Source organism: Pseudorca crassidens, chromosome 3, assembly GCF_039906515.1.
Source record: "Pseudorca crassidens isolate mPseCra1 chromosome 3, mPseCra1.hap1, whole genome shotgun sequence".
In the NCBI taxonomy this organism is placed as follows: Eukaryota; Metazoa; Chordata; class Mammalia; order Artiodactyla; family Delphinidae; genus Pseudorca; species Pseudorca crassidens.
Window position 1 is genome coordinate 161,610,771 of NC_090298.1, and position 25,341 is coordinate 161,636,111.

The following is a 25,341-nucleotide window of genomic DNA, read 5'->3' on the forward strand; positions in this document are numbered from 1 at the left end:
TTAGATGTCTCTGAGAAGTGCACTGGGTGCTGGAAGACAGGAGTGAGACATTTTTCTGAATAACTAGCTTCAGGAGTGGCTCTACCCTGGTTGCCATCCTCAGGTCTCCTCCAGGTGGACCCTCAAAGACCTGCAATCCAACAATGCAGAGACCCAGCAGAAAGAGGGTTCCCTTGGTCCTATTGGTCCATCAAAATCCCAGGCAGTCTCATTGGTCTGCATGGGTCCATGTCTACCCCTGGACCAATTAGGGTTGCCCAGGAAGATGAGCCACAGCCCTCATTGCCCAGTGGAGTCAGCCCCTCTGACTCACAGAATGAGAGGAGGGAAACTTACATACCCGAGGCAAAATCAGGATGCTGGAACCCATGGAAGGGAGAAAGGATGTCAGCAGGGAAAAGGCGGGATGAAATAAATCTCATGCACTCATCTCCAGAAAAATGCCCCTACCATTCCTCTAGTCAAGGAAGCTAAGGCACAGCTGGAGCCCAAGGCAGCCTAACCAAGGGACTGGACCCTGGCTTCAGATGAGTGGTTGGAATCTCTAGGAGTTCTGTCCCATCTGACATTGAAGCATGAGCAGTTAACGACCACCCCACTTCTACAACCATATCAGACATTTACACTTTTTTCCTCTTCTCCCTTTCTTTGTACGCCCGAAACGAAACTTTCAATACTCCTCGGCCCACACTCTCCCTACCCGCACCTCCACACCCACCCCAGGGAAAATTTGCAACTTCTCTGCCTTCCTGATGCAGGAACTCAACACCCAGTTTCACACACTTCATTCCCAGGGGACTGAGAGGAATCGCTGGATTGGTTAGTGACCCAATTAGGACAGGGCTGAGAAGGGCCAGACCCATGGGAGGTGGCTCGAGAGACAGAGTGAGGGAACGACGATGGGGGGGGGAAGGGACGGGAGAGAGATTGGGGATAGGGAATGGTCCTGAGGAATGAGAGGAGACGCTTCCCAACTGAATCATCACCAAGCACCCCCAGCTGAAAAACATTTTGTCCACCAAAGTGCATTTTTGAAGTAACTACCCACGAGCTGTCTCATTTTCTCATTCATCAAAAAAAAAAAATTTATTGAGCCCCTGCTGTACACTTTGTACTCACTGGGATCTTAGAACAGCCTTGATACAGAGGAGGAAATAGGATCAGGGGTTTTGTCACTTGGTCATAGAGGCAGGATTCGAACCCAGGCACACCTGGTTCCAAAACCCACAGATGGGTTTCCTGGAGATGGATGTGACAATATGGAGGGCTCCAGGAGGGACCCCAGTGCCACTCCAGGCAAGACCTCGAAACTGGGGTCTCCAAAAGCTGGGGTGGCCTTGTTCATGGACAGTCTCCCTGAGCTAGCTGTTAACACTGGGGAGTTTGGGTCCTGACTTCTTAGCACAAATTACCCTTTAGAACATGGAGCTCAGAGAGGATTTTGAGGTTTAAAGACAATTCAACCTCTCCTGGACCTCTAAGAAGGAAAATGTGGGGGGAGGGAGGTTAGAAAAGGAGAGAGGAACTCAGTGAGAATGGGGATGTGGTCTCAGAGAGGAAGCGGGAGCCTACTGCTTGCATAGCACAAAGGGTAGGGGCACGCCAGAGCCTCAGTTTGTTCATCTGGGTGCTGCAAGGGTGTCTCGTGAACAGCTGTTGTCTGGGTTATAGTTAGCGTGCAAACGGAGGATATCCAGCAGCTCCAGAAGTCCACCTGGGTCTGAGATGCTGCCTGGAGCTGGGCCCATCTGGTGAAGGGGCAGCCATTAAGCCCTATGGGGCACACAGTTCGGGCCCATGGTAAGAAGTTCCTGAGAACTGGGAAGTCAGTTGTCCTGGGGACGACGTTGACAGTCTCTATGGTGACAGTTTGGAGGGGCGGGCCCTACCGACAAGGGAAAGCCTAGGGGGACAGGTGTTCTGTTACCTCAGACACCGGAGTGTGGTCTCCATGGCAACAGCTGCCGGGGGCGGAGGGGTGGGTCCAAACCGCTTGGGGGCGGAGCTTGGAGGGTAGCAAGGAGCTGGGGCACCCCGCGGAAAGGAGCATCCTGTTTCCATGGTGAGAGCTGGAGAACCGAATGTTGGGTCACTCTCAGGACAGTTAGGGGAGGGGGTGGTCTCCACGGCTGTTGGTCAGGGTGAGGACAGTGGGAGTGAAGTTGTAGGTCTCTGGGTGAATGTGGGTGAGATGGTAAACGTGCGGTGTCCATGGTTACAGCTGGAGGAGGGAGGTACTAACTCCATGGGTGTGACTGATGAAGGAAGGGCTGTGTGACTCTAGGTGACAGGTAGAAGCTGGGCTGGTCGCCTTGGTAACAATGGGAAGTGGGGCAGCTTCTCTCTGTAGTGAATGACATAGATTTTATGGGTCTCTGGGCCTGGGAGATGGTCTCTTAGGCGACAGCCAGGAAAGGGGCCGTCCGGTGAAGACGAATTTCCTCCCTCAGAGAGATACCTAAGGGATGGGCCACGGCTGCCAGTAATGCGAGCCAGCTGGGGCGTGTCAATCTGTCTTAACAGTGACAGACAAGGGTGGTGTCCCCTGAAACTGGAGGGGTGGAGCTGTTCTCCACAGTGACCTGGGGACACGACCTGTTACTATGGAAACTGGGGGACTCGTGGGAGAAGGGGGGAGAATGGGAGTAACCAATCTCCAGGTCACCCTAGAGGAGAGGACAGGAGCCCACAGTCTTCATGTGACCATGGTGGCATGGTCAACTGACGAACTCTGAGGTTTCTGGTTTCTCTACAGGTGATAGGGAGGAGGGTTCAGTGTCCCGGTGACCTTAGGGGACCAGTCTTCAGTCTCCAGGGAGATGCATAGGACGTGTGCCCAGTCTCCTGATAATCCCGGGGGTCCAGCCTCCAGGCGACCTTGGGGGTAGTTCCAGAAGACCTCGCGAGACGTTTCCAGTGTTCAGGAGACCTCGGGTTCTGTTGGTCTCCAGTGGTTCTCAGAGGGTGTGCCCTGTCTCCTGGAGAAAGTTGGGAGAGGAGAGGAATCCACTGTCCAGGAGAGGCGGGGCTTGGTCGATTTCCAGGGGACTCCAGGGGACTTGGCTTCCGGGACTGGCCAGACTCTGGGGACCTCAGAGGGTGTGGCCAGGGTTTAAGGACCGCAGGAGGCCTGGTCAACTTGCAGGGCACCGCAGGGTGCATGGCCAGTCTCCAGGGGTGTGGTCCATCTCCAAGTGGCCGTAGGGCACTCGGCCAGCCGCCAAGCGCCCCAGTGGTCCACGGCCCGGGCCTAGACGCGCAGCGGGGTCCAGGCGGCGGGGTCTCGCGCACCTCCAGCCCACCCGCCGCCTCCGGCCCAGCCCCAGCCCCAGCCACCAGGTGCGGGGTCCGGTGCACCAGGCGCGCGGTAGCAATAGACGCCGAAGAGGCGGCGCGTGGCGTCAGGAAAGCCGAGGCTGCGCACACCTGGCCGGCGGCCGCCGCAGCGCGCGCGCGGGTTCACGATGGGGTAGCGTGCGCTCCCGTCCGCCAGCCAGCCTGCGGTGCAGCGGTCCAGCAGCTGCAGCTTCCACGCAGCGAACAACTGCCCCACCTTGGCCACGGCCGCTCCGCGCGCCGCGCAGGCGCGCGCTGCTCCCGCGAAGGGCACGGGCCGCAGCGGCTTCAGGAAGAACACGCGGCCTGCAGGGGGGTGGGGAGGAGTGGTTAGGGCCGCTCTTGGGACCCGGCTTCCTCGGGATTCAGGACACCCTCCCGCTTGCAGCCTAGGACCTCAGCCTCAGGGCTCAGATACACCCCCTCCCCTGAAGCCCGGGACCACAGCCTCGGCTAGAGCAGTGCTGGTGCCAGGCAATGTTTGATTGCCGTGCCTAGGCAGTACTAGGGAAGGGATCTCCTGGTTCGGACCCCCGAGGGCGGGTGTGGAGAGGAAGGACAGGGAGGGAGACCTGGGCGGAGTGGTAAAGACTCTGAGAGGGAGGGGTACCTGTGTGTGGGTGGGGTCTCATACGCGGGGCGGGGCCCGGGCCAGCGGAGGGCAGGACCATCCTCCCAGGGGTGGAGCCTACGCACCCGGGAGGTTGGATGTGAAGCAGAAGGCGTCGTAGAGTTCCTCGGCGTTCTGGCGGTAGCCGTAGTTGCGCACACCCCCCGAGGCTCCGCCGCCAGCCCCGGCGCTCCCGGCCCCGCCCAGGCCGCCGCAGGGCTCCCGGGGCTGGCTCACCGGGTACTGCACCGAGCCGTCGCGCAGCCAACCCGCGTTGCACCAGTCCAGGCCGTCGCGCCAGGCCGCGTGCAGCTGCTCAGCCGACGCCAAGATGCCGTCCTGTTCAGCGCACGCGCGTTGCGCCTCCGTGAAGGTCAGCTTGTAGCGGCCTCCACGCGGGTGGTAAGGGAAGACTACGCCTGAGAGGATACACGAGGGTCAGCTCGGACCCCCCAACTCTCACCCACCTACCTGACATCTGTGGTGCCGTGTGACTCTTCAACCTAGACCTTTCAGGCCATCCCTCACTATGGCCTCAGAGCTGACCATGCCTTTCCCCAGTTCACACCCCTCATACTCGCTGTGCCTTAAGCTTACGATTCACTTGACCCTCCCCCTTGACATACTTAATCATGTCCACCTCCTTTCCACCACTGGAGACCTTTGTTCATGTTCTTTCCACCTTTCCACCTGTCGAACTACTATGCATCCTTCAAAACCCAGCTCCCACAACCCTCCTCCATTCAGTTCTACGTGCTTCTGACATTCTTCCAGCATTGGGACCTTCCTTCTTGTCAAATCCTGAGCCCACAAAACTGACTCCCTCACACTGGGAGCCCACGAAAGTTTGACCCGGGGCAAAGACCTCTTTGATCTCCAGCATTGTCCAGGACAATTCCCATTGGTTTCCCTTCTACCTTCAGTTCTTATAACTCGTCCCTTATCAGAATCACAGTCGTCTCCGCTCACTAGCGTTCTGTGTGTCTGTGTTTGTGGGCTGGACCTTGGGGGTGCAGGTGCAGATGCTTCTCTCAGCAGATGCAGGAAGGATCAAACAGCAGCCAGAGAGAAGAGCTGGAGCCTGACAGACTAGAGTTCCAGTCCTGGCTCTGCCACTCACTGGTATGTGCCCTGGTCAAGGCTCTAACCTCTCTGAGCCAGTTGCCCCTCTGTGAGTAATACCATCTCCCTCAGGGTTTTGGGGAAAATTAAATGAAAGCTCAGAGAGCTCTTCAGTCAAGCTCCTGGCACATAGAAAACACCCAATAAAGGAGAGCTGCTTCAGTTATTGTTGTTGTTTTTCGCTATTGTTGGGAAGTTTAGCAGTGAGGGCTCTGAAATCTCTCTAGCATCTTCTGAGGTGGAGTGAAGAAGGCAAACCACATGGGAGGGAATTCTTCAGAGAGAAACCCTACTTCCCAGCTCCACAGTCAGCCAATCAGAGCATCCCATCTCCCAGGCACAGTGATTGGCCCATGGATAGGCAAATGACTCAAGCTGGGCCAATGAAGGACAACTCTGGAACTCTAGCTAGCACTCCTAGGAAATCAATTGCCAAGCTGGGAGGGTGGAAGCCTGGCACTACTTTTTGGTTCCATCAGGGGAAACTTGTCCAAGGAGAGCCCACCCAGGGAAACAGAGCTGAAGGAAGGATTTCTGACATGATGTGAATGCCTGGATCTCACTGTGCCTGGATCCTACCAAAGGGTTTCCCGGCGTCTTCACTATTGACATTTTGGACTGGATTATTCTTTGCTGTGGGGAGACTGTCCTGTGTGTTGTGGGCTGTTTACAGCATCCCTGGTCTCTACCCACTATATCACCACAACCTACTTCTAGATCTTGCCAATATCCCCAGGTAGCAAAATCATCCCAGATCAGAACCATTATCCTACCCCACCAAGCCGCTGAATTCCTTCAGGCCAACTTGATTTGATTTCTGTCCTTTGCAATACCCTCCTCTTTTCTCCCTTAGAAATGAGCCTCATCCTGCCCACAGGCTAGTCACCTTCCAGGTCCAGCTTGACCATGCCAGTGTCATCCTCCAGCTCGTTGGTGACCTCGCACTCATAGCGCCCATAATCCTGCAGCGTGACGTTTCGGAGAACCAGGGAGGCATCCCCGGGCCCATCGCCCTGCAGCTCAGCCCGCCCGCGGTAGCTGCCGAAGGCCCGGTGCTGGGCACCCAGTGCCACGAAGACATCGGCAAAGGCCAGCGGGTCCACCACCTTGGTCCACTTGAGGCGGACGCTGTCGTGGCCGTGGGCGGCTGCCTCGTAGTGGTAGCGGCAGGGCAAGACGATGGTGCCACCCCGGTGGCTGACCACCTGTCCCGGCGCTGTCTGCACCACCACCGAGCCCGACTCCCCTTCTATGGGCAACCAAAGAGGGTTAAGAAGAGGTTCTAGGGGCGGGGCAGGGGAACCTGGGGAGGGGGACCCAGGGAAAGGGATGTGGGAAGAAAACTTGGGTGCGGATCAGGAGATCAGAAGGGTAAAGGGGCTCCGTAAGGGGACTAGGGAGGGGGCGGGGACTGTGGCCATCAGGACCGCCCAGCACCCTCCGTCCTCCCCGCTCCATGCACCCTGGTGATCCTACTTGGCCACGGCTTCTGCGGGGCAAGATCCGCTTCCACGGCCCTGACTCACCCAGCACGTGCACGACCTTCTTCCGGCCGTGCTCCGCTTCCGCGGCGCCGGTGAGCAGCAGGACTCCCCATGCAGCTGCCCAGAGCGCCCCGCGACCGAGGGCCGCCGCCGGAGCACACACCTGGGGGCACAGTGCGCTCAGTGCAGCCTCCTGGCCTTTGTCTTTCAGAAGACTAACTCCCTGGCCTTCCTTTCCCGCGGCGAGGACTTCTTACATGCCCAGGTCCCCAGCCCAGCCAGGATCCCAGAGGATTCCCCCAAGGAGAAGGCTAGCAGACCCTCCCACCCACAGACCCTCCCACTCTCCCAGGATCTCACACACTTGCCCTTGGGCAAAGCGCACGCCCCTGGACTCACTCTCCCTTAGTTCTGCACGGGCAACCCACCTGACCCCCTGACCCCAACACCAGAGCCTCGGAACTCCGCACCTTTCTCTCTTTCTTTTCTGGCCCAGGCCAAGGATTGGGGAGGAGGGAGGAGGGAGGAGGGAGGAGGGGCTGGAGCAGCGGCAGCAGCAAGGTTATCAGTGCGCCAGGAGACTGCAGCAAACCCGTGCAGGTGGGGGTGGTAGAGGCAGAGAGGGGGAGACACACAGAAAGAAGGCGAGAACGGGGAAAGAGACTGAGACAGAGAGAAGGGCAGGGAGAGATGGAGACAGAAGGAAAGTGTCACAGACAGAGGAAGGAAAGATGGAGAGGGACAGAGATACAAAGGGAGAGAGAGAAGAGAGTGCCAGAGGGAGACTCGGAGAAGAGTAAGGAAAGATGGAGAGAGACAGAGATAGAGAGGGAGAGACAGAGACTGAAAGAGAGAAAGGAGAGAGAGCAACAGGGAAAGAGACACAAAGATAGAGGGAGATGGGGGGTAGGGAAAGACAGAGAGACTCAGAGAGAGGGAGAGTAAAGGGACCCCCCCCCCAAAAAAGGGAGAGAAAAGTAGGGAGAGACATAGAATAAGAGGAGAAGCAGAGAGGGAGAGAGTGGGAGGGAAAGAGATACAGGTGAGAGACAGAGAGATGGGAGAGATGAGAAGGAGAGAGGGACTGAAGAGAGAAACACTGAGGGAGGTAGATCAGAGACACAGAGACAGAATCCCAGAGAAGGACCTACCGAACCCACAGCCCCACTCACCATTCTGCCGGTGCGGCCCCCGACCAGCGGCCCCTATGTGCCGGGACTGCGCTCCCTGCACACGCAGGAAGGACTGGGCAGGTCCCTGCAGGCGGCGCAATCCCGGCGTCTGCCTGCAAGGGGAGGAGGGAGGTGGACGGGGGGGGGCGTTAAAGGGGACGTGGTGGCGCCTGCTGGGGGAGAGGTGATGATGGGCCCAGACGGAGGAAGGACTGCCCTGAACAGTGAGTTCAGAGCCAGGTACCAGCCTCCCTGCTGGCTGACTTTGGGCCACCGGAGGAAACTTTCTGGGTCTCAGTTTAACGCTCTTTAAAATGGAGGAGGGGGGAGCCTGATGATGCCCTGCGTGGGCAGGGGAGCTGAGTAACCTGGGAAAGGGGCTTGGCTTGCACGCCTCAGTTTTCCCATCTGTCACTGGGTGACCATCAAAGGGTCCTGGGCCCCAGCAGCCAAAGGGTGCTCGCTCTGCGGGATGCGGGCCCTACAACAATCATACACTCTGCAGAGGGACTCTGCCCCTCACTCTATGCCTCAGTTTCCACATCTGAGATATGGAGTGCTGGGTCTTTTGTGAAGATCTAATGGCTAGACATAGGTGCCTAATAAGTGTTGGTAAGGGCAGGGAGCAGGGGGATCAACCCCCTGACCCAGAGTGGTCTGGGCAGGAGTTACCCCTGAACCTGAACCTGCACTCAAGTTCAAAAATCAAACCAGGAGGCAATGAGCCCTTCTCCCAGCTTCTTGGCTGCCTCCCCAGCTTCAGTTTCCCCCAAATATAAGCCCGTCAGACAGCAGAGGCAGGTTTATGGGGTCTGTGGTTGAAGGGGCTGGGGCTCGTTGCCTAACTCAGCTGCATCCAGGAGGCGTGACTTGGGACCAGGACATTCACCTCCTGCAGGCTCAGTTTCCCCATCTGGAATATGCGGTGAGATCCAGCATGTAGCATGTGAGGTTAGCCATTGGCCTGGTATATGGTAGGTGCTTAATAACTGTGCCACACTGTTAGTTATTATAATTTATTGGCGGAGCTTAGACTTTGGACCCTTCTCTCCTGATTGTGACCTCAGGCAGGTCTCTGGTCCTCTTTGAGCCTCAGTTTTCCCTACCTGGAAGATGGGGCTGGGCACACCAACCAGAGGTAGACTTCTGCTGTCCGGCACCTCCCGCTCCTGATGACTATGCTGGCAGTGATGAGTGGGCCCTCGTGGGTTCGGAGGAGAGGGTCCCTTGCCCCTGCCCCCTGAAACACTCAGAGCAACATTTTATGCATCAAAAGGAATTTTACTGAAAGGATCCATGGGGAGATGATGGATAAATTCCGGGAGGGTGCCAGTGTGGAGTTTGGGTGAGGTGACAGCTGAGCATGGCCATGGCCTTCTCTGCTGGAACACCTGGACCTTGGGCCCCCCCCATCCCACCCTGAAATCACCATAGCCAGGACCGAAGGCACCCAGAGACACACCTCCTGCCTCTAAAAAACCCAACCCCCCCTTCCAGGGGCAGGGCCAGCTGGGTATGTAAACAGGATCTTGGGGAGTCCCACAGCCCCCTCAGTGCTGCTTCTCATGGTGGGCTGGGGGGCCAGGAAGTGGGCGTAGGAAGAAGGCAGGGCTCCACAGGCAGCGGTAGGCCAGCAAGTGAGGCCCCAGAGCATACAGTAGGTTGCACACGAAGAAGCTGGCCCAGGCATCCTCAGGCAGACGGTAGGTGAAGGGCGTGCGCAGGTGCATGGAAGCACCCATGTGTGAGAACTGTGCCTGGTGGCCAAAAAGGGAGGATGGATGTCACAGACCAGGAGAGAACAAGCCCCAGCATCACCAGCATCCCACCCTGGGGAGCTCAAAGTATCCCCTTCTCTATCTCACTGGCTCTGCTGACCTACCTGTCTCCCCTCTTCAATCCATCTGTCTCTAAATATCCCTGTCCCCACATGTCCTGTCTATCCTCGTCCATCTATCTGTAAGCCTCTCCCCAGCTGCCTAACTAGAACGATCTTCAGGGTCTGCTGGACCCTGAACCCTATTTCTCTGCCCTGAGTCCAGCTCCCGGTCTTCCCCACCCCAGGCAGCCTCGATACAAATCCTCTCAATTCTACCCCTAATCGATAAAATAATAATATATCTAATGGATGTCCCCCTGGTCCCACTGCCCTGGCCAGGACCCAGCCTTTATCACTTCCCATCAGAAACCCAGAAACATGCCCCCAGCTCTGACTGGGCCCTCCACTGCTCAGACACCTTCTACAGCTCCCCATTGTTCTCAGCACAAGCCCCCAAGCCCAGAGTTCAAAGCCCTTAGCACCTAACTGTCAATTTATCTTGTCTCTGCCTTTACCCACATTATGGGACTCTAAATCACTGTCCCCCTCTGTGCATATCCTTATGCTGTTACCATTCCTGGAATGCCCTTCCCTGCCTGAAGAACTCATACCCATACATCAAAGCCTATGCCCCCGGGGGTGTGTGTGATGAATTGGGAGATTGGGATTGACATTTATACACTAATATGTACAAAATGGATAACTAATAAGAACTTACTGTATAAAAAAATAAATAAAATAAAATTCAAAAAAAAAAGTAATATCTTTCCAGAGCTCAAAAAAAAAAAAAAAAAGAAACATTTATTTGAAAAAAAAAGAAATGGAAAATTACAAAAGGGGTAAGTAGAAAAATTACTGAAAATGGTTTGGCAAGGTGGGTTAGACAATGTACATTTTGTGGTTTGGCAGGATCACATTTTCTTGAGCAAAGACTCAGCATGAGGGCTGGGGTCATCTTTATGGACACAAACTACAACCTAGTTCAAGTGGAAGTCAAATTGAAGTTTGGTCAACTCTCTTAGCACAGTGTTAGCCAAGCCCTTTTTTTTTTTTTTTTTTTTGCGGTACGCGGGCCTCTCACTGTTGTGGCCTCTCCCGTTGCGGAGCACAGGCTCCGGACGCGCAGGCTCAGCGGCCATGGCTCACAGGCCCAGCCGCTCCGCGGCATGTGGGATCTTCCCGGACCGGGGCACGAACCCGTGTTCCCTGCATCGGCAGGCGGACTCTCAACCACTGCGCCACCAGGGAAGCCCAGCCAAACCCTTTTTTCTGTATAGGGGTTTAGAGTTCAGAAACCTCATGAAACCCAAAACATTCCTTCATGGCAATTTTCTTTGCTTCAGAAATTCTGAACAGTCCTAACTGGCTTGCTACCTAAAACTATGCAAAAAGTAAAATCTATGTTTAAAAGGAGTAAAGAAATTTCCTACACAAAGCCTTGAATATGCTTGAATGACTATTCTCCCTTAATAATAACCCTTTATAATTAGATAGTAATACACAAAATAAAAACAGAGAGTAGGATGATAGCGGGGGCTCAGCAAGATCAATCCAGTCCTTCTGGTTTACAATGTTAGAAGATTTCCCTCCTCCTGAAATAAGGTTTCCAATTTCTTGAACTTGTCAAGTTAGATACGTCCAACTTCTTTAATACCTCGGATACTGAGTATCATTGAGTATCATAAGGAGAAACATATAATTTTCAGATTCTTCCTTCACGTCACATAAAAAAATAAATTACAGATGGAATAAAGAGGCAAATGTTGTGTGTAAGAATTTTTAAAGCCTATGCATGAGAAAGCTTTTGAAATAGCAAAAATATCTCCAAAGCTTGACTTTAAACGTTGGTAATCAGAGCCTTCGGACTCAGAACACAGCTTCCAAAGCAAAATAGAACAAAGAAACCAAGTTAAGAGTAGTTCTTCTGCCTTTAAAGAGCTGGATGGAAATGAGACGTTCTTAGCAATTTTGATAGATGGCTGAGATTTTTATAGCACTCTTCTGTACAACAAAATTATTTTTGACAGTCATCGTTAATGAAACAACTAATAATAATAACAATGATAATAATATCCAGAAGAGAAATAGACAATGAGTATTTTCTTTTATTGTACTTTGAATATACAATCATGCTGCAACAAAGTAAAAAATAAATAGTAAAGTACAATAGAGAAAAAAAAAAAGCCTATGCACCCTTTTCTAAGAAATCTGTCCCCTCTGGAATCCCTCTCAGACTCTCTACCTCCCTCTATTCAGTTCTAACCTCATGGGGTTTGGGGTGCCTGTGTCTGGCTCTTTCTCCCCCACACTAGGGAATCCTGGGGTACTGAGCTGGGGGTGGAGCCTGTCAGGGGCCTAGTATCACCCTGCTCAGGGTGAGCACAAAAGCAATTGATGAGCAGGCAGAAACTTTCTTCCCTATGCACTGGCCCACCCCACCCCATTCCACCCCACCTCACCTGGCCAATGGCTCCAGCAAATACCAAGGTCCAGTCAGGCAGCCAGGAGCAGCCAGGAAAGATGAGGGCATAGATGGCCAGGCCATAGAAGGGCAGCACGTAGAACATATTCACCAGCATCTGGGGGACACACAGCTGATGGATTGAGCGGCTGCCCCAGTTGAGTCTCCTGATACCCCTCAGGTGGTGGACCCAAGGAGAATCTGGCCAGCCTCAGACCCCCCCCAAGACAGGGGCTCTCTGCACATCCTACCCTGTGCAAATTGCTCCTTTATTTCCCTTGGGTTTCCCCACCCATCCCACTCCCACACACTGAGCCCACCCACCTTACTCCAGAAATAGCATGTGACCCTGGCCTGGCCAATCAGAACACCATAATAATCAGCTATGAGCATGTGATTTAAACTTGGCCAATCAGAGCCTGCCTGAGACTTATATTAAGCTGAGGAATTAAGGGCTCACACTCCTCTGTGGTGGCTAAGTAGAAAGAATGGAAGCCTAGAGCTACCCAAGGCTGTCTCTGCCATACCACAAAGGCACTACCTGGGAGTGGAGCACATGTAAAGAAAACACAGTCTAGAGACAGAGCTATCCTTGAGCTCCTGGATCCAGCCATATCTGAAGAGAATGTCTCTACTTTTTTGGTAGGACAATAAATTCCATTTGCGCTTCCACCAGTCTGACTTGTGTTGTTGGCACCTGCTTCAAAGGGGCCCAGTAGATCCCTAACCACGGCAGGACCGTGGCCCTCTCCTCCCATCTGCCCTCTCACCTGCACCTTCGGATAGGCCACGGGGTCCCTCAGGTATGGCTCATACTGATAGATGTAGACAAAGCAGGCATCCATGGGGCAGTCAAGCACCACCTGGGGCCCACAGACAAACCAACAGCCTCAAATATCCCTCCCAGAGGAAGCCTTCCCCAGCCTCCCAGGAGAGGCCCGTACCCCTGGCTCTGGCCTGCCCCAGCTTTGGTTCTCTCCTCTGGCTGAGAATCCACAGATATTTGAGCTGGGGAGAAGGCTACAGGGAATGGGGCTTTGTGATGGAACACTCAGGTCAGACTCGATGCACTTCCCTGGATGATCAGATGGGAGAGCAGTGGCCTTTTTGCACTGGATAATGAAGATAAAGGAGTGAGGGATGGGCTGGGGACGGGGAGTTGGAGGCAGGTAGGCTGGCCAGTGCAGACTCACCAGGCCCCGAAAGAGGGTGAAGAACGCAGCAAAGATGAGGTAGATGATGAGGGCCAGGTCAACTGGGCGCCGCAGAAGGCCCTTTCTTTGTTCCTCCTCCACCTGCCCCATGAGAAACAGCATGAGAAGTCTGGTATCCAACAGGCACTCAATGAAGGCTCATCCCCTCTTCCCTAATTACCAAGGAGATCTTTCCAAGGAGATAACGTCTTTGACCAGAAGCAACTCAAATGGGGGACATTCAGGCATTTGGCACAAGGCCTATCTGGGGGCAAGGGACTCACCATGTTGGGAGTGCAGCAGCTTGGTGCCTGGGTCTGGTTGAAGACCCTCAAGCCAGCCCAGCAGGGGACCAGCAAGTAGGGGATGGTGAGGAAAAAGGAAGGCCTGATCTCTGAGTTGTATTTGCCTGCCATGGTAGGAGAGACAGGGTGTCACGCAGCGAGGATCCCCCAGGCCCGGCCGGACCCTTTAGCTGGGCCATGTCAGAGCACCTGGCTGGAAGTTGTGATTCACAAATGCCATCCTAGCTCAGCCCTAACACGTCTGACTCCCGAGTGCCCATAAGATGATGTCCATGCTCCTCAGCCTGGCCTGCCTCAATTTACCTTCTGGACATGGCTCTTACACTTCAGCTGTTCTTTGCTCCCCCTAGAAACACCCTGGATATTCCTCTTGCACAGCCATCCCCACATCCCTGGTTGCCTTCTCTGCTCCGCCTCCTAAGACCTACCTACAAAGGTTTCACTCTGCCCTCTGGATCCACCTTAAAATTCCCTTCTTGTGTCAAGAGCATTCTGGGCCAAGCCCCTGGGGTCAGGAACCAGCTAGCTGGGGAGGAAATGGAATGTGCTTCCACTCCTCCAAGAGGAAAATGGGGGGGAGGTGGGGAAAGGCTGCTGGCTTAGGCTCTGAATGGAGAGGCATGTGGTGGGGAGGAGGTTGCCCTCTGCAGACATTGGAGAGGGTATGCAGGATCCACTGGGAACTTCCAGACACAGGGCAGTGACCCAGCCCAGGGAGACACGACTCCTCAGAGCCAAGTCCTTACCAAGGATGTTTCCTGGAAGGAACACCAGGATGCTCATGACGAAGGATCCCAGCCAGTAGAGTGCAAGGTTCCGGTACCTCTTCCTGGGCAGGGGATGGAGGGGTGACCAGTAGATCCCTGTCCCCCAGTCTCAGAGCCCCCGACAGGGTCCAGAGACCAATCTGGGATCCCCAGCTCTGGATCCCTTCAGTGTCACCCAGAACAGAAGGGACAACAGGAAGTTGAATGAGGGAATGAACAGTCAGATGCTCTGTCCAAGGACAGTAGTGTCTGCCCAGGCACAGGGTGGTAGAGAAGAGAACCGACCATCACTGACACCTGTGATGTTCCCTGGATCCTTCTCCTGGCCACTCCTGTCTAGAGCCCTAGAGAGGCTTCCTGATTTCCCCTACAGATACTTCTGGCTTCATCCTGACCTGGGACCTCCCACCTAAGGACTCCACCTCCTTCCCAGGGTCCAGGTGCCACGCTGCCCACCCCACGCACCTTTTACGGATGGCACCAGCCATGGCCAGGTAGAGGAGGTAGTGAACAGTGCCATCCCAGTAGCAGATGAAGACCCCATGTGCCGTGCGCAGGTACGGCTCACCCTACAGGGGCAGGGGCAGGGCTCAGACGCGCAGTAGGGCTGCGGGCATCCCAGACAGCTCCCTACATACCTCCTTGGTGTAGAACGCCATGAAGCTCCCCATGTAGCCATCTTCCTCGAGAGCGATAAGGAGGTCCACCACGGAGGTGAAAGAGAAGACCGCGAACACTACGGGGAGAGTAGCAGGGCATGGGCAGGGTGTGGGCGGGGCACAGACCACGTGTGGGCGGGGCCTGAGACTGCAGGTCGGTGACCGGCCACCCAGTTTCTGGGCAAAGCCTCTGCACAAACCTGCTCCCAGGCCCCACCCCACAAGTCACATGACCCACAGCCCACCTCAGAGGGAGGCACAGTCCCTGCCTTTAGGGGTCCCCAGGCTGATGGGAAAGGCACTGTCCCTGCACTCAGGAGTCCCAAGTCAGAAGGGGGAGGCCCCTTGAGGTTCCCCAATCAGTAGGGGTTCTCCAGTCTCTGAGGTTCTCCAGTCTGATGAAGGTCCTTCAAGGGCTGCCAGTCTGATGGAGGAGGCCCTTGCCCAGACAGTTCTCTTCCCTAAGACCCTCCCACCAACTCACCGGCATAGAGTGGGTCATAGTAGATGTCACTTCGGGACAAGCTGTATATAGCCAAGAAGAGCAGACCCAGGATCAGGGCGCTCATCCACACCACCCCCAGGGGGCTGTGGAGAGGAAAACCAAGTCAGGGAGGCCAGGCTCATTCTGAGGTCCTGCCCCACCCTAGGGCAAGAGCAGACTCCAGGAAGCTCCAGGTGAGGAGGCTGAAGCATCTGTCCATCCAGGAAAGCCATTCCCCGAAATTCCCCTTTCCTAGCACCAGGCTCTTGCCCCAGCTGTTTCCCTCTTCTGGAAACTCCTTCCAAAAGTCTCCTTTCCACTTGGCAAACTCCTACTCATCCTTCATGGTCCATCTACATTGCTCCTCCTCCAGGGAAGCCCTCCCTGACTCCTCAGAAAGGATCATTGCCTGACTTGGGCCAGGCATAGAGAGAGCATCTGTCAACACTTCTGACTATATGATTTATCCAGTCACTTGCTGATGTGTGTGACAGTTTGCTTGCTCTGTCATTCAACAGCTCCAAGACCCTCTGTGGCCAGTCCCAGTGCCCACACCTGCCAGAGGGTCTCTAGTGCTCAGCTCTGTACACCTCATGGTCTGAAGCTCCTGACTCCTCAGGTAAAGTGCAAATATTTCCATCGACTCCACCCCACCCCTGCCCTGATCTGTTCCCATCAACCTGATAAGGCAAGTCAACCAGCTGCAGAGATAACAGAAGCCAGGTCTCTGGGCAGCCCCCAACTCTTGGCAAACCAAGGCCAAGGGTGGGAGGGTGGGAGACATATCCAAGGTCACACATTCCCCCCCACACTCTCTCCAGGCCCCAACCTTCTCCTGAACCCCTCTAACCCCTAGGATCCCCATTCCTAGCCCCATCTAACCAACATGACAATTATAGTAATCACATGAGACCACACCAGCATCTTGGCACACAATTTGTAATCCCAAACTGTAACTATGGGATGAGCTCTAGAATTATGTTCATTACACAGGGAAGAAACTGAGGCTCCCGGGGCAACCTGTCTCACTCAGGGTCCAGGAGGATGGAGCCAGGAATTTGTACCCAAGGAACCAACTCCACAGTCAAGACTCCCTCTACCCCATGTCTTGGGTTGCACTGGGTTTCGGAGTGTGAGGGGCTTGTGGTTGCCTGGTACCCAGTAGCTGGATCCACAGGGTTGAGGCCTAGGGTTAGGAGATAGGGACAGGGGAGGTCGAGGTATGTAGGGGAAACTGAGGCTAGGGACAGGGTGGGCCAGCCCTGAAGAGAAGAAAGTCCCAGGTCTGAGACAGGCAATGGAGTGACAGTCTGGTAGGGGTGGTGCAGCAGAGCGTGTGTGTGGCAAGAGCCGGGTCACTGGGGCATTATCTGGGGCAATACTTTGACCCTTGGGGACTCTGGAACCTGTGCTGGGCACATCCCTGGGAAAACACCAGAAACCCTCCAAAACCCTGCCTTGTTAGGGGCTCTGCTTCTCAAAGTCCCTCCTCCCCAGGCCCCAAACGTCCCAGGAGCGCCCCCAGCTCCACCACACAGCTCCGGGCCTGCTGGAAGGCGATTTCCGGTCGGAGGTTGGGGGGGTTCTTCTGACCCAGCCCCTGTCCTCGCGGGCCGGAGCGGCGCGGGGCCGCTGGGCTCGGGGGAGCCCGCGCATCCTCCATCCCGCCCCCTCCACACCCCAGCCCAGCCCCGCAGATCCCGAGGAGGCCGCCCCGGCCCCTCCCCGCACGCACTACGAGAGCGCCGAGACGTGGTTGAGCGCGTAGGACAACGGGAGAGCGCCCAGCGACAGAACTGCGACCTTGCCCGCCAGCGGCGGGATGTCCATAGCGGCGGTGCCGGGACCCCGGCTTGGTTTCTGCGCGGCGGTGCCTCTGGGCGCGGAGCTGCCAGGGACCCAGCCCGGCTCGGCCCCGCCTTGCGCAAAGGTCGCCCCCGCGCTGTGACTGCCCTGCGAGGCCCCTCCCTCTCGCAGTGGCCCCACCCCGCCTTGATAGCCTCGCCGGACTCTGCGCTGTCCCCAGTGGCAGTCCCCGTCGCCCAACCGGTTTCCCTCTCTACTAATGCTAGAATACGATGCCTCAGGATGCTTCCGCTTCTGCGTCCTGGAGGCCACTTCGGTCTAAGGGAATTCGTTCCCCGGACCTCGTTCTGCACTTCTTTCTTCACCCTAAGGCACAGGCATCCTAGCCTCGACCTCGACCCCGAAGGGGGACCCTTTTAACTCTTCACATTCCGCAGACCTCCCTCCAGCCCAGGATCAAGTGGGCATTGTATGTGCGCGCTGACAGAGGAACCTCATCCGCTTGGGTGCAGAGCTCCCTTCAGTGCCCTTAGATTTGAGTTTTCATGCGGTGGCCACAGACAAATTTAAATGTGTCCAGGTGTGAAGTTTTAACTGGTCCCGGGGGCCAACTCAAGGCAGACGGTCAGGGACCAGGGTTGGGGACACCTTGAAGGTCTCCATGATTCTCTGCTGTGTTCCTTCCGTGTAGCCTGAACCCCTGCTCATGTGGGCGAGGTCCAAGGGATGGGGTCCAAGGGGTGGCTGAGATTATAAAGTGGGGATGGAGTCAGTTTGGTGAGGAGTTTCGTAATGGTGCTCCCGGCAGGAAAAAATAGCTCAGGCTTGGGGATGAGCTGCAGAAAGGAAGCACTGAAGGCTGGGGTTGGTGGTGGGGTCATGGAGCAAGGTGGGGTGGGCTTGGGAGCGTTCTGAACAGCCTGGAGGAGGCTGGGCTCCATTCGGGGGCATATGTAAGGGGGCAGGGCTGGACCAGGGAGGGGGCAGCAGGGTGGAGAATTAGGAGGCAACTTTTTGTCAACCCCTCCAAGGAGCCTCGGACTCTTGCCCACGTGGTACTTGTGGGTGCAGGAAACAGGGTGAGCGGTGCCCACCTGTTTCCTGCCCTAGGGGGCCCAGTTTTTTTTCTGGCCGTGCCATGTGGCTTGCGCGACCTTAGTTCCAGGGATTGAACCTGGGCCACAGCACTGGACCACCAGGGAATCCCCTGGGGGGAAATTCTAACCCTCACATCCCCGCAACTCCCACCAGGCCCAGCCCCCGCCTTCTCCATGGGGCACTTGGGTCCCATCTCTGAGCCTGGGTGACAAGATGATCTTCTGGCCACTGACCTGAGAGCCTCCTTCCCCAGGTGCCTGTTGCTCATGCGTGAAGCTCAGGTTTCTCTGGGCTGATCTGAATCTCCAGCCTCATTTCTTGACTTTTCTCAATTCTTGTGGTGCCAATATGCTACATGCCTCTCTCCTATCTGCAATATGGACCCTCTCGTATTTCCTCACCCCTTAAAGCAGGCCCCAGTGTCCCCTCCTCCAGGGAGGTCTCCCTGCCACTCCAGCCCCACTTCTCCCCCTGGAGGGCCAGGGGTGTCTGGTGCAGCTCTGTCTACGGGTCTGGCCTCGCATCCTGTATCTGGGAGATACCTGCACACCCACACAGCATTTGGAAGCCTCCTCTTCCAACTGTCCCCGTGGCTGGGGCTAAAGTCCGTGGTCTGAGTCTGGCGAGCCTTCTGGTCACTGAGAATTAAATGGAGGGGTGACCTTGACTTAGTGAGGTGTTTGGGACCGAGGCCCAGGGTCCCCATCACTGGGACCTCTGGCTGCCCAGACCTATACGCTTGTGCTCAGGACTCTGGCTCCCCAGGGCAGGCTCCACCACACCCCCTTGCCCTGCCCTGGGCACAGCGTCCATGGTGGGGAAACAGGGTAGTACGTGTCATGCCAGCCAGGGGTTTGCTGCTGAGACTTCCAGACCCTGAACTCCCTCACTGAGACACCCCCCAGGCCGCCACCACCATAGTTCCCACTTCCTCTTTATGGCATTTATCAGTCTCAGATTGTGTTAGAGGTTAATGGCCACAGCCCCAGCAGACTGTGGGTGCCCAGGGGCAAATCCCATCCATGTGATTCACAGTCAGTGCTCAGTGTTTGCTGAATGACTGTGTGAACTGCAGGCTGGCCCAGGAGCCTGACGCCAGCTTGAGTCCTCACACCCCATAAGCTCACAGGGGTTGAGCAGGACCTACTGGGTACCTGTATGAGGCAGGGGGATGAGAGGTAGGGGCTCCTCAGTTTGCCAGGCCCTGATACTCCAAGCATGGCTCACAGATTTCCGAGACCCTGCCCAATCTGCTCACTCAGCAGCTGCAATTGCACAAGATCCCCAGGTGGTTTCTGCACAAGTGTGACGCACAGGCGCTGGAGACGTGGCAAGCTCTCCTTGGTCTGGGCTACCCACTAGCCTCCCCTCCTCCAGGAGGCGTGTGATGTCTTAGTACGGTGTATCTGTCCATGAAGCTGTCCCCCAAAGGCACGAGCCCTAGGGACTCGTGTGTCCACTATAGCTGTAGGACCCAGGGCAGCTAGGGTAGCCTGGGCTGCAGCCATCACTAGCCAGGTTTGTTGTGCGTGTGTGTGTGAGGGGGCCCTGTCAATGCCACCTGTCAAGAGAGGTTGAGGGGCACAGGTGTGCCCTGGGTCCACCTGCTTTGTGGGTCTGAGGGAGGAATGGGCCCTGCCTGGAGACCCCTCCCCAGCCTCCTTCTGCAGTGCAGTGCGCTAGGCTAGGAGGGGAGTCCCTGATGCCCCTGGCCCAGGTGCAGCCAGGTCTTGGCCAGCTGGCCGCCCCTCCCCTCTCCAAAGGTCCCCCCTCAACTCCAACCCAGGCCGATGGGGGACCCCATAAGCAGACAAAAGGTCCAGGTGGTTTTCCAGGATTCCTTGGTGCTGGGCAGCCTTCAGAGCAGCATCCTGTCCCCACCTGTCCGGCCTGGCCCTGCTAAGGAACAGGAGGGGTTTCTGGTGATGGCAAGACCAGGCTGCCGTGGCAGGCAAGCACCGGGATTTTAATACACAGCACGACACTCACAACAATGGGAAGGGCGGGCAGAAAAGCAGGCTGGAACATTCCACAGTCCAGGAATGGTCGGTCTTTTGGAAAGTACATTTGTGCATTTTTCCAGAATACTCAGTAGTAAGGCCGTCTGGGGTTGTTCTGTGGGAAGCAAGAAAGATAAAAGGGGAGGTGGTTATGCTGTGCTAAAGGGAGCTAGCAGTTCCTCCCGTCTAGAACCTAGTGGGGGCAGCTAGCCCACATCCTCTAGAAGGGAGGGCAGGCTTTGGGGAGGCGAGGCAGGCTCGAACAAGGTGGAGAGGTGGGGTGGGTCTGCTGGAGAGCCTAGCCGGACTGCGGAAGGAGGGACACTTCTGTGATCAGCACCACCACCCGCCTACAGCGGAAGAACTGCGGCGGCCCGGCCACAAGCAATATAGGGGGATAGGGACACACGCACCAGGGGGTTGGGCCGGAAGCGGTAGGCCAGCATCATCCTCTTGCGGAAGGCCTCGTACTCGTCATCTTCCTTGGAGAGCTCGGCTGGCCGGTCAATGCCAAAGCCAGCACCATCTACCGTGGTGGTGCCCCTGCATTGGGGCAACGGGTGGTGTGAGCCGGGGAGCAGGCTGGTGCCGGCAAGAGGGGGGGTGAGGGACCTGAGCTTGGGGCAGGGAGGCTTCACCCGCCGTGGCTGGGCTCAGCAGCAGCACCCCAATGCAGCTCAATGTGGGGGCTATGCTGGGCTGGGTGACATCTGTCTGGGACACTCCTGGCACTGTGGGAAGGTGGAGAGCCTAAGACGGCCCAGCCACCAGAGTCCAAATCCCTGACTCCCAGCCCAGTGACAGGGCTGGACCCAGGCCCTGGGCCTATGTCTCCGTGTGGGACTTCTCCTCTCCCCCCTCCCCCCTGGCATTGGAGGCCACACTCACTTATTGACTGGGTTCTTGATGCCCTGGCCTTCTGAGCCCAGGCCATCGCCCTCCTTCCAGCCCATCTTCATCAGCATCTGGTAGCCGATGTTCTCTATCGTCAGCTTGAACTCCTTGTACTCTGAGTAGTCAGGCTCACGGCCCTCCTGCAGGGGGAGGAGGTAGCCGTCATCCACCAGGGCTGCAGCCATCCCCAGTCCCAGCTCTGGCCTGAAACCCCACCCCCACATGGCTTCACTGGCCGCTGGGACCACCTGCCCACCTGCCTCCCCACCACTAAGTCAGACTCCTTGAGAAGAGATCAAGCTGCCCCTTCTCAGAGGCCCCAGGACCAGAAGCAGTACTGAGCTCCCTGGTGGCCAAGTCGAAGAGGGCAAGGTGACAGGTCACACAGGCCTTGTCTACCATGAGAAAGATTAATGGTTCACCAGTGAAGAAAAATCCCATGTTCCAAGAGCAATTTGTTACACAGAGTGCTAAAAAGAGTGCTGTGGTCACATGAGGTGACCATCACATTGGTGAGATTATGTGGTACAAAGCAGTTTAAAAAAAACCCTCAAAAACCTATGTGGAATGTTCTGTCAGCCCTCTCCTCTTGAGCATGAAAACAGCATGGGAAGAACAATTTCACTCTGGAGAGACCAACACATGGGGGCGTCTGCCCGAGAAATGCTTTGCCTGTAAACTGCACTTAATTGGCTCCACTGGAAGCAGAATTTCCCTAAAGCCTCAGCAAATGTCTCTAAAGCGGCAGTTGAGATGCTATTTGCTAATTCCCTACACAGATGGCACCTGTCATAAGCAGGTGCCACCCGTGGCAAGAGGGTCCTACCCCTCTTGTGAGCGAGCAGGCCCCTGAGGCCACCGCAGGTGCCTGCCACCTGAGGAGGCTGCAGGAGGGGCTGGGACACTGCGCAGGCTGCCTGCTAGACATGCTCACAGCAGGGGCTGGTGCCTGGGGGCTCTCCCAGCCTACCTTCAGGGCCTTGAAGGTCTCCATGAACTTCTCCAGCTCATCGGGTGGCAGGAAGTCTCCGATGAAGTGTTTGCCCCGGCCCATCTTCGTCAGCTGCTCCGCCCATTCTGCCCAGAGATGGGGTAAAGGTGAGAGGAGGAAGGAGGGTGTGGCAGCCCCACAGCAGAAGTATGAGTCTCAGGGGGAGTCTGGGGCCATGGGGAATGAGGTAGCTGGTTGAGACCTCGAGCCCTGCTCTCCCACGCAGCCCTTGTGTACCGTGTTCAAACGCCAGTGAACACTCAGAGGACCATCCTTTTGCCACTGAAGAAACAGGCACAAAGAGGCCAAGTCTCTTGCTCAAGGCCTTACAGGCTGGATAGGTGGCTTAAGACCCCAATGTGGTGTCTCCAGGCACTTCCTGGGCCGGTGAGTGGGCTTCCTGAGCCCACAGCACCCTGAAGAAAAGGGCACCCTCCACCCCACCCCTGTAACTCGCTCCTTGGCCCACCCCGAGTCTTGTCCATCTCCATGCGCCGCAGCTGGTGCTCCCAGGTGCCCAGCTCGCTGTCCACCTCCTCGTCGCTGTCGTAGCCATGCTGGTGCTGCTGCAGCGCCTTCTCCCACAGCAGCTGCATGTCCTGCATTGCTCGCTTGTGCTGCATGATCATGTCGTACATCTGTTGCATCTGTGGGCGGCACACGCCAGTGAGCAAGGCCGTGCACTGTGCGTGCAGGAAGCTAGCCCCCTCACCTCCCCTGTGCATGCTGGGCACCCCTTTTCCCCCCTCCCTGGAGCAGGCACAAGAGCAGGGCTCAGAGCAAGTGTTCAGGAAGGCACCAAGTCCTGTGTCAGGACATGCCCTGGGTTCCCTGAATCTCTATTTTGAGCAGGGAGGACCCCGGCCTGGAATCTGGAATATCCTGGGTACCATCACTGTGGACCAAATGAGGGTGACGTGGGCTCCTGACCACTGGGAGGGTCGAGGGTGATGTGATGGGGCTGCCAGCCTGGAGGAGGTGGCCCAGGTAAGCTGTCCCAGCTGTCCATATCCTGGCCACAGAGCTCCCTGCTGAGCCAGCCCTCACTCCCAAACTGCCCAACACCAACTGAACAGCTGTCGCATCATCCAGGGCACCCAGTGCCAGACAGGCTTATCCTGTACTGAGTGCTGCAGGGAACTGTAAGGAAAACTTAAATGGAGACTATCCAGTCAGGACCAGCCCGCGAGCGCAGTGGGAAGTAGCTGTGGAGCATCAGCTGAGAAGGCTGCCCAGGCAGCATGAGAAGGCTCTGGGCCCAACTGTGGGCTTGGGAGGGCCCTCAGGGGGTGGCTTGCCATTGATGGGGGACCCATCTGCCCAAGAGCCTCTCCCCTGACTGTGGATTCACCCGGCACAGGGAGGCACAGGAAGAATACACGTGACCACTGCACCACGGGGCAGGGTGGGAGACGATACTCCACCAGCCCCTCGGAGCCTGCCTGCCCTGCCCCCCAGGGCCTTACCTCCTGCTGCTCCTTCAGCTGCTTCTTCTGGGCATCCGAAAGCTCTGTGACACCCACCAGACCCACGGGCTTCCCCTTCTCGTAGCCTAGACCCTTGAGGTCCTGAACTAGAAACAAGACACAGGCTGGTCAGCAACAGACACGTGGGCTTGGCCGTGCATCTGTGTCCCAGGCAGAGTCCATGTGCTGACGACACCTGACGCACGTGGCCCATGTGGCAGGACACTTAAGTTGGAACAGTTAGTACGCATGTCACTTGATGACCTCGGGGGGCTTTGCTCCGCTCTATCGTGTGTACTCAGTTCCATCCCCACATGACTGCTCCAGGCAGGCTCTGTGACCCCACACTGCAAATGCTGACACCAAAACTCAGGAGGTCTGGGGCCTCACTCAAGGTCACACAGCTAATGGGTGACAAGGCAGGGAATCTGCAAAGCCAGAGATGCTTGCACACAGGCTCTTGGAAGTAAGCCCCACGGTGAGCAGATACCTTATGTAGACACACAGGTCTGGAGTCTGGCAGAAGACTCAGCTGCGTGGTTCTGTTAGCTCCTTCTGGGGAAGCAGCCAACCATCTTTAAAGCAACTGACATTTAAGCTGGCATCCCCTTTGGAGCTTGGCTGGAGCCTGCAACGCTAACTCACATCAAGATGCTGCAATGGCCCCATCTGGGTGGTGGAAACAACCACCCCTCAGGTGGTGGCTTCCTGGGGAAGAAGCCAGGCAGAACGGGGTGCAGAGGCCCCTCTGGGGGGATGGAAAGAGCCAGGTCTTCCCAGCTCAACGGGACTGTGTTGTCGCCTGCAAGAACCACCCGCAGGTGCTCCTGGACCCTAAGATTGCACACCAATCCCTCCTCGGTCTATGGGGGCTCTGAAAGATGTTGGAGAGCCCCATGGAGAGAGCAAGGGAGCCAAGGTCTGAGCAGCCTGCTGTGTGCCTGGATCACGTCCACAGTCCCTTTCCTCCTTGGGCGACTTCACCAGTGAGCAGGCAGGTGGGGGCTGCCCACGCTCCCCTGGGGACAATGTGGGCCAGTGGGGCTTGAATCTGAACCTGAGACTTCGGAGCCTGTACTTGTCCCCTAGAATGTGAAGGACCTGGCAGCTGGGGCTGGACCTTGCGGACACGATCTCAGAGGCGGGGGTGTGCGTGCGTCAGAAGAGCCCTCACATCTGAGCACCCTCCTTTACTGCGGGCACCAGGTTTGGCACTTGAGCAGCAGTCCGACCCTAGGCACCCTCAACCCCGGGTAGAAGTGCTATCTAGAGCCCCAGGGAGTACCAGACTTTTCAGTCAGCAGCTTTTCTCTTTGGCCAAGGGAGGCACTCAGCCAGAGACCACTCTCAGAGCTGGGCGGGCAGGGCCAACAGGCCAGGCCAGCCCTGTGACCTGGGGGAGATGCCTTCCCCCTCAGCCCATCCTTGTGTGGCAAATGTAGGTGTTGGCGCCAGGGCATATATGGCTCTTCTTTGTGCCTGTGTGTCCAGCTCCAGTGAAGTCAGGGGTGAGGGAGGTTGAGAGAGTTCTGCCCATGGTGCAGGCTGCGTGGTGAGGGAGTCAGACAGACGGCATGAGACGGCCAATTAACAGTCACCAACATCATCTGCAAAATGTGATGACAACAGACCCCCACCCTTATGGGTTTGTGGTAGAAAATGAGAAATGAGGCC

At 56.5% G+C, this 25,341-nt stretch overlaps 3 protein-coding genes across 4 annotated transcripts in view; all 3 read right to left on the reverse strand.

Annotated features, from left to right (window-relative positions):
* Window positions 1-2,066: 2,066 nt before the first annotated feature.
* Window positions 2,067-7,862, reverse strand: HAPLN4 (hyaluronan and proteoglycan link protein 4). Its single transcript, XM_067733357.1, has 5 exons — window positions 7,725-7,862; window positions 6,595-6,715; window positions 5,955-6,317; window positions 4,033-4,365; window positions 2,067-3,642 (listed from the first exon to the last, which is right to left on the reverse strand). Exons 1-5 carry the CDS (start codon window positions 7,725-7,727, stop codon window positions 3,251-3,253), a joined length of 1,212 nt encoding a protein of 403 aa, XP_067589458.1. The 5' UTR covers window positions 7,728-7,862; the 3' UTR covers window positions 2,067-3,250.
* An 886-nt stretch (window positions 7,863-8,748) lies between these two features.
* Window positions 8,749-17,349, reverse strand: TM6SF2 (transmembrane 6 superfamily member 2). The gene is made up of 10 exons (XM_067733358.1): window positions 17,148-17,349; window positions 15,413-15,516; window positions 14,908-15,005; window positions 14,735-14,838; window positions 14,249-14,331; window positions 13,482-13,606; window positions 13,198-13,299; window positions 12,775-12,867; window positions 12,003-12,122; window positions 8,749-9,481 (listed from the first exon to the last, which is right to left on the reverse strand). The coding sequence occupies exons 1-10, from the start codon at window positions 17,240-17,242 to the stop codon at window positions 9,275-9,277; spliced, it is 1,131 nt and encodes a 376-aa protein (XP_067589459.1). The 5' UTR covers window positions 17,243-17,349; the 3' UTR covers window positions 8,749-9,274.
* Window positions 17,350-20,232: 2,883 nt separating this feature from the next.
* The window catches only part of SUGP1 (SURP and G-patch domain containing 1), a 29,594-nt gene continuing 24,485 nt past the window's right edge, over window positions 20,233-25,341 (reverse strand). For both annotated transcript variants that reach the window (XM_067733362.1, XM_067733361.1), the window contains exons 9-14: window positions 23,668-23,774; window positions 22,671-22,848; window positions 22,181-22,287; window positions 21,205-21,350; window positions 20,730-20,859; window positions 20,233-20,431 (exon numbers count right to left, since the gene is read on the reverse strand). In XM_067733362.1, the coding sequence (XP_067589463.1) occupies window positions 20,405-20,431; window positions 20,730-20,859; window positions 21,205-21,350; window positions 22,181-22,287; window positions 22,671-22,848; window positions 23,668-23,774 (695 nt within the window). In that variant the 3' untranslated portion in view covers window positions 20,233-20,404. The remainder of the gene's footprint in view (window positions 20,432-20,729; window positions 20,860-21,204; window positions 21,351-22,180; window positions 22,288-22,670; window positions 22,849-23,667; window positions 23,775-25,341) is intronic.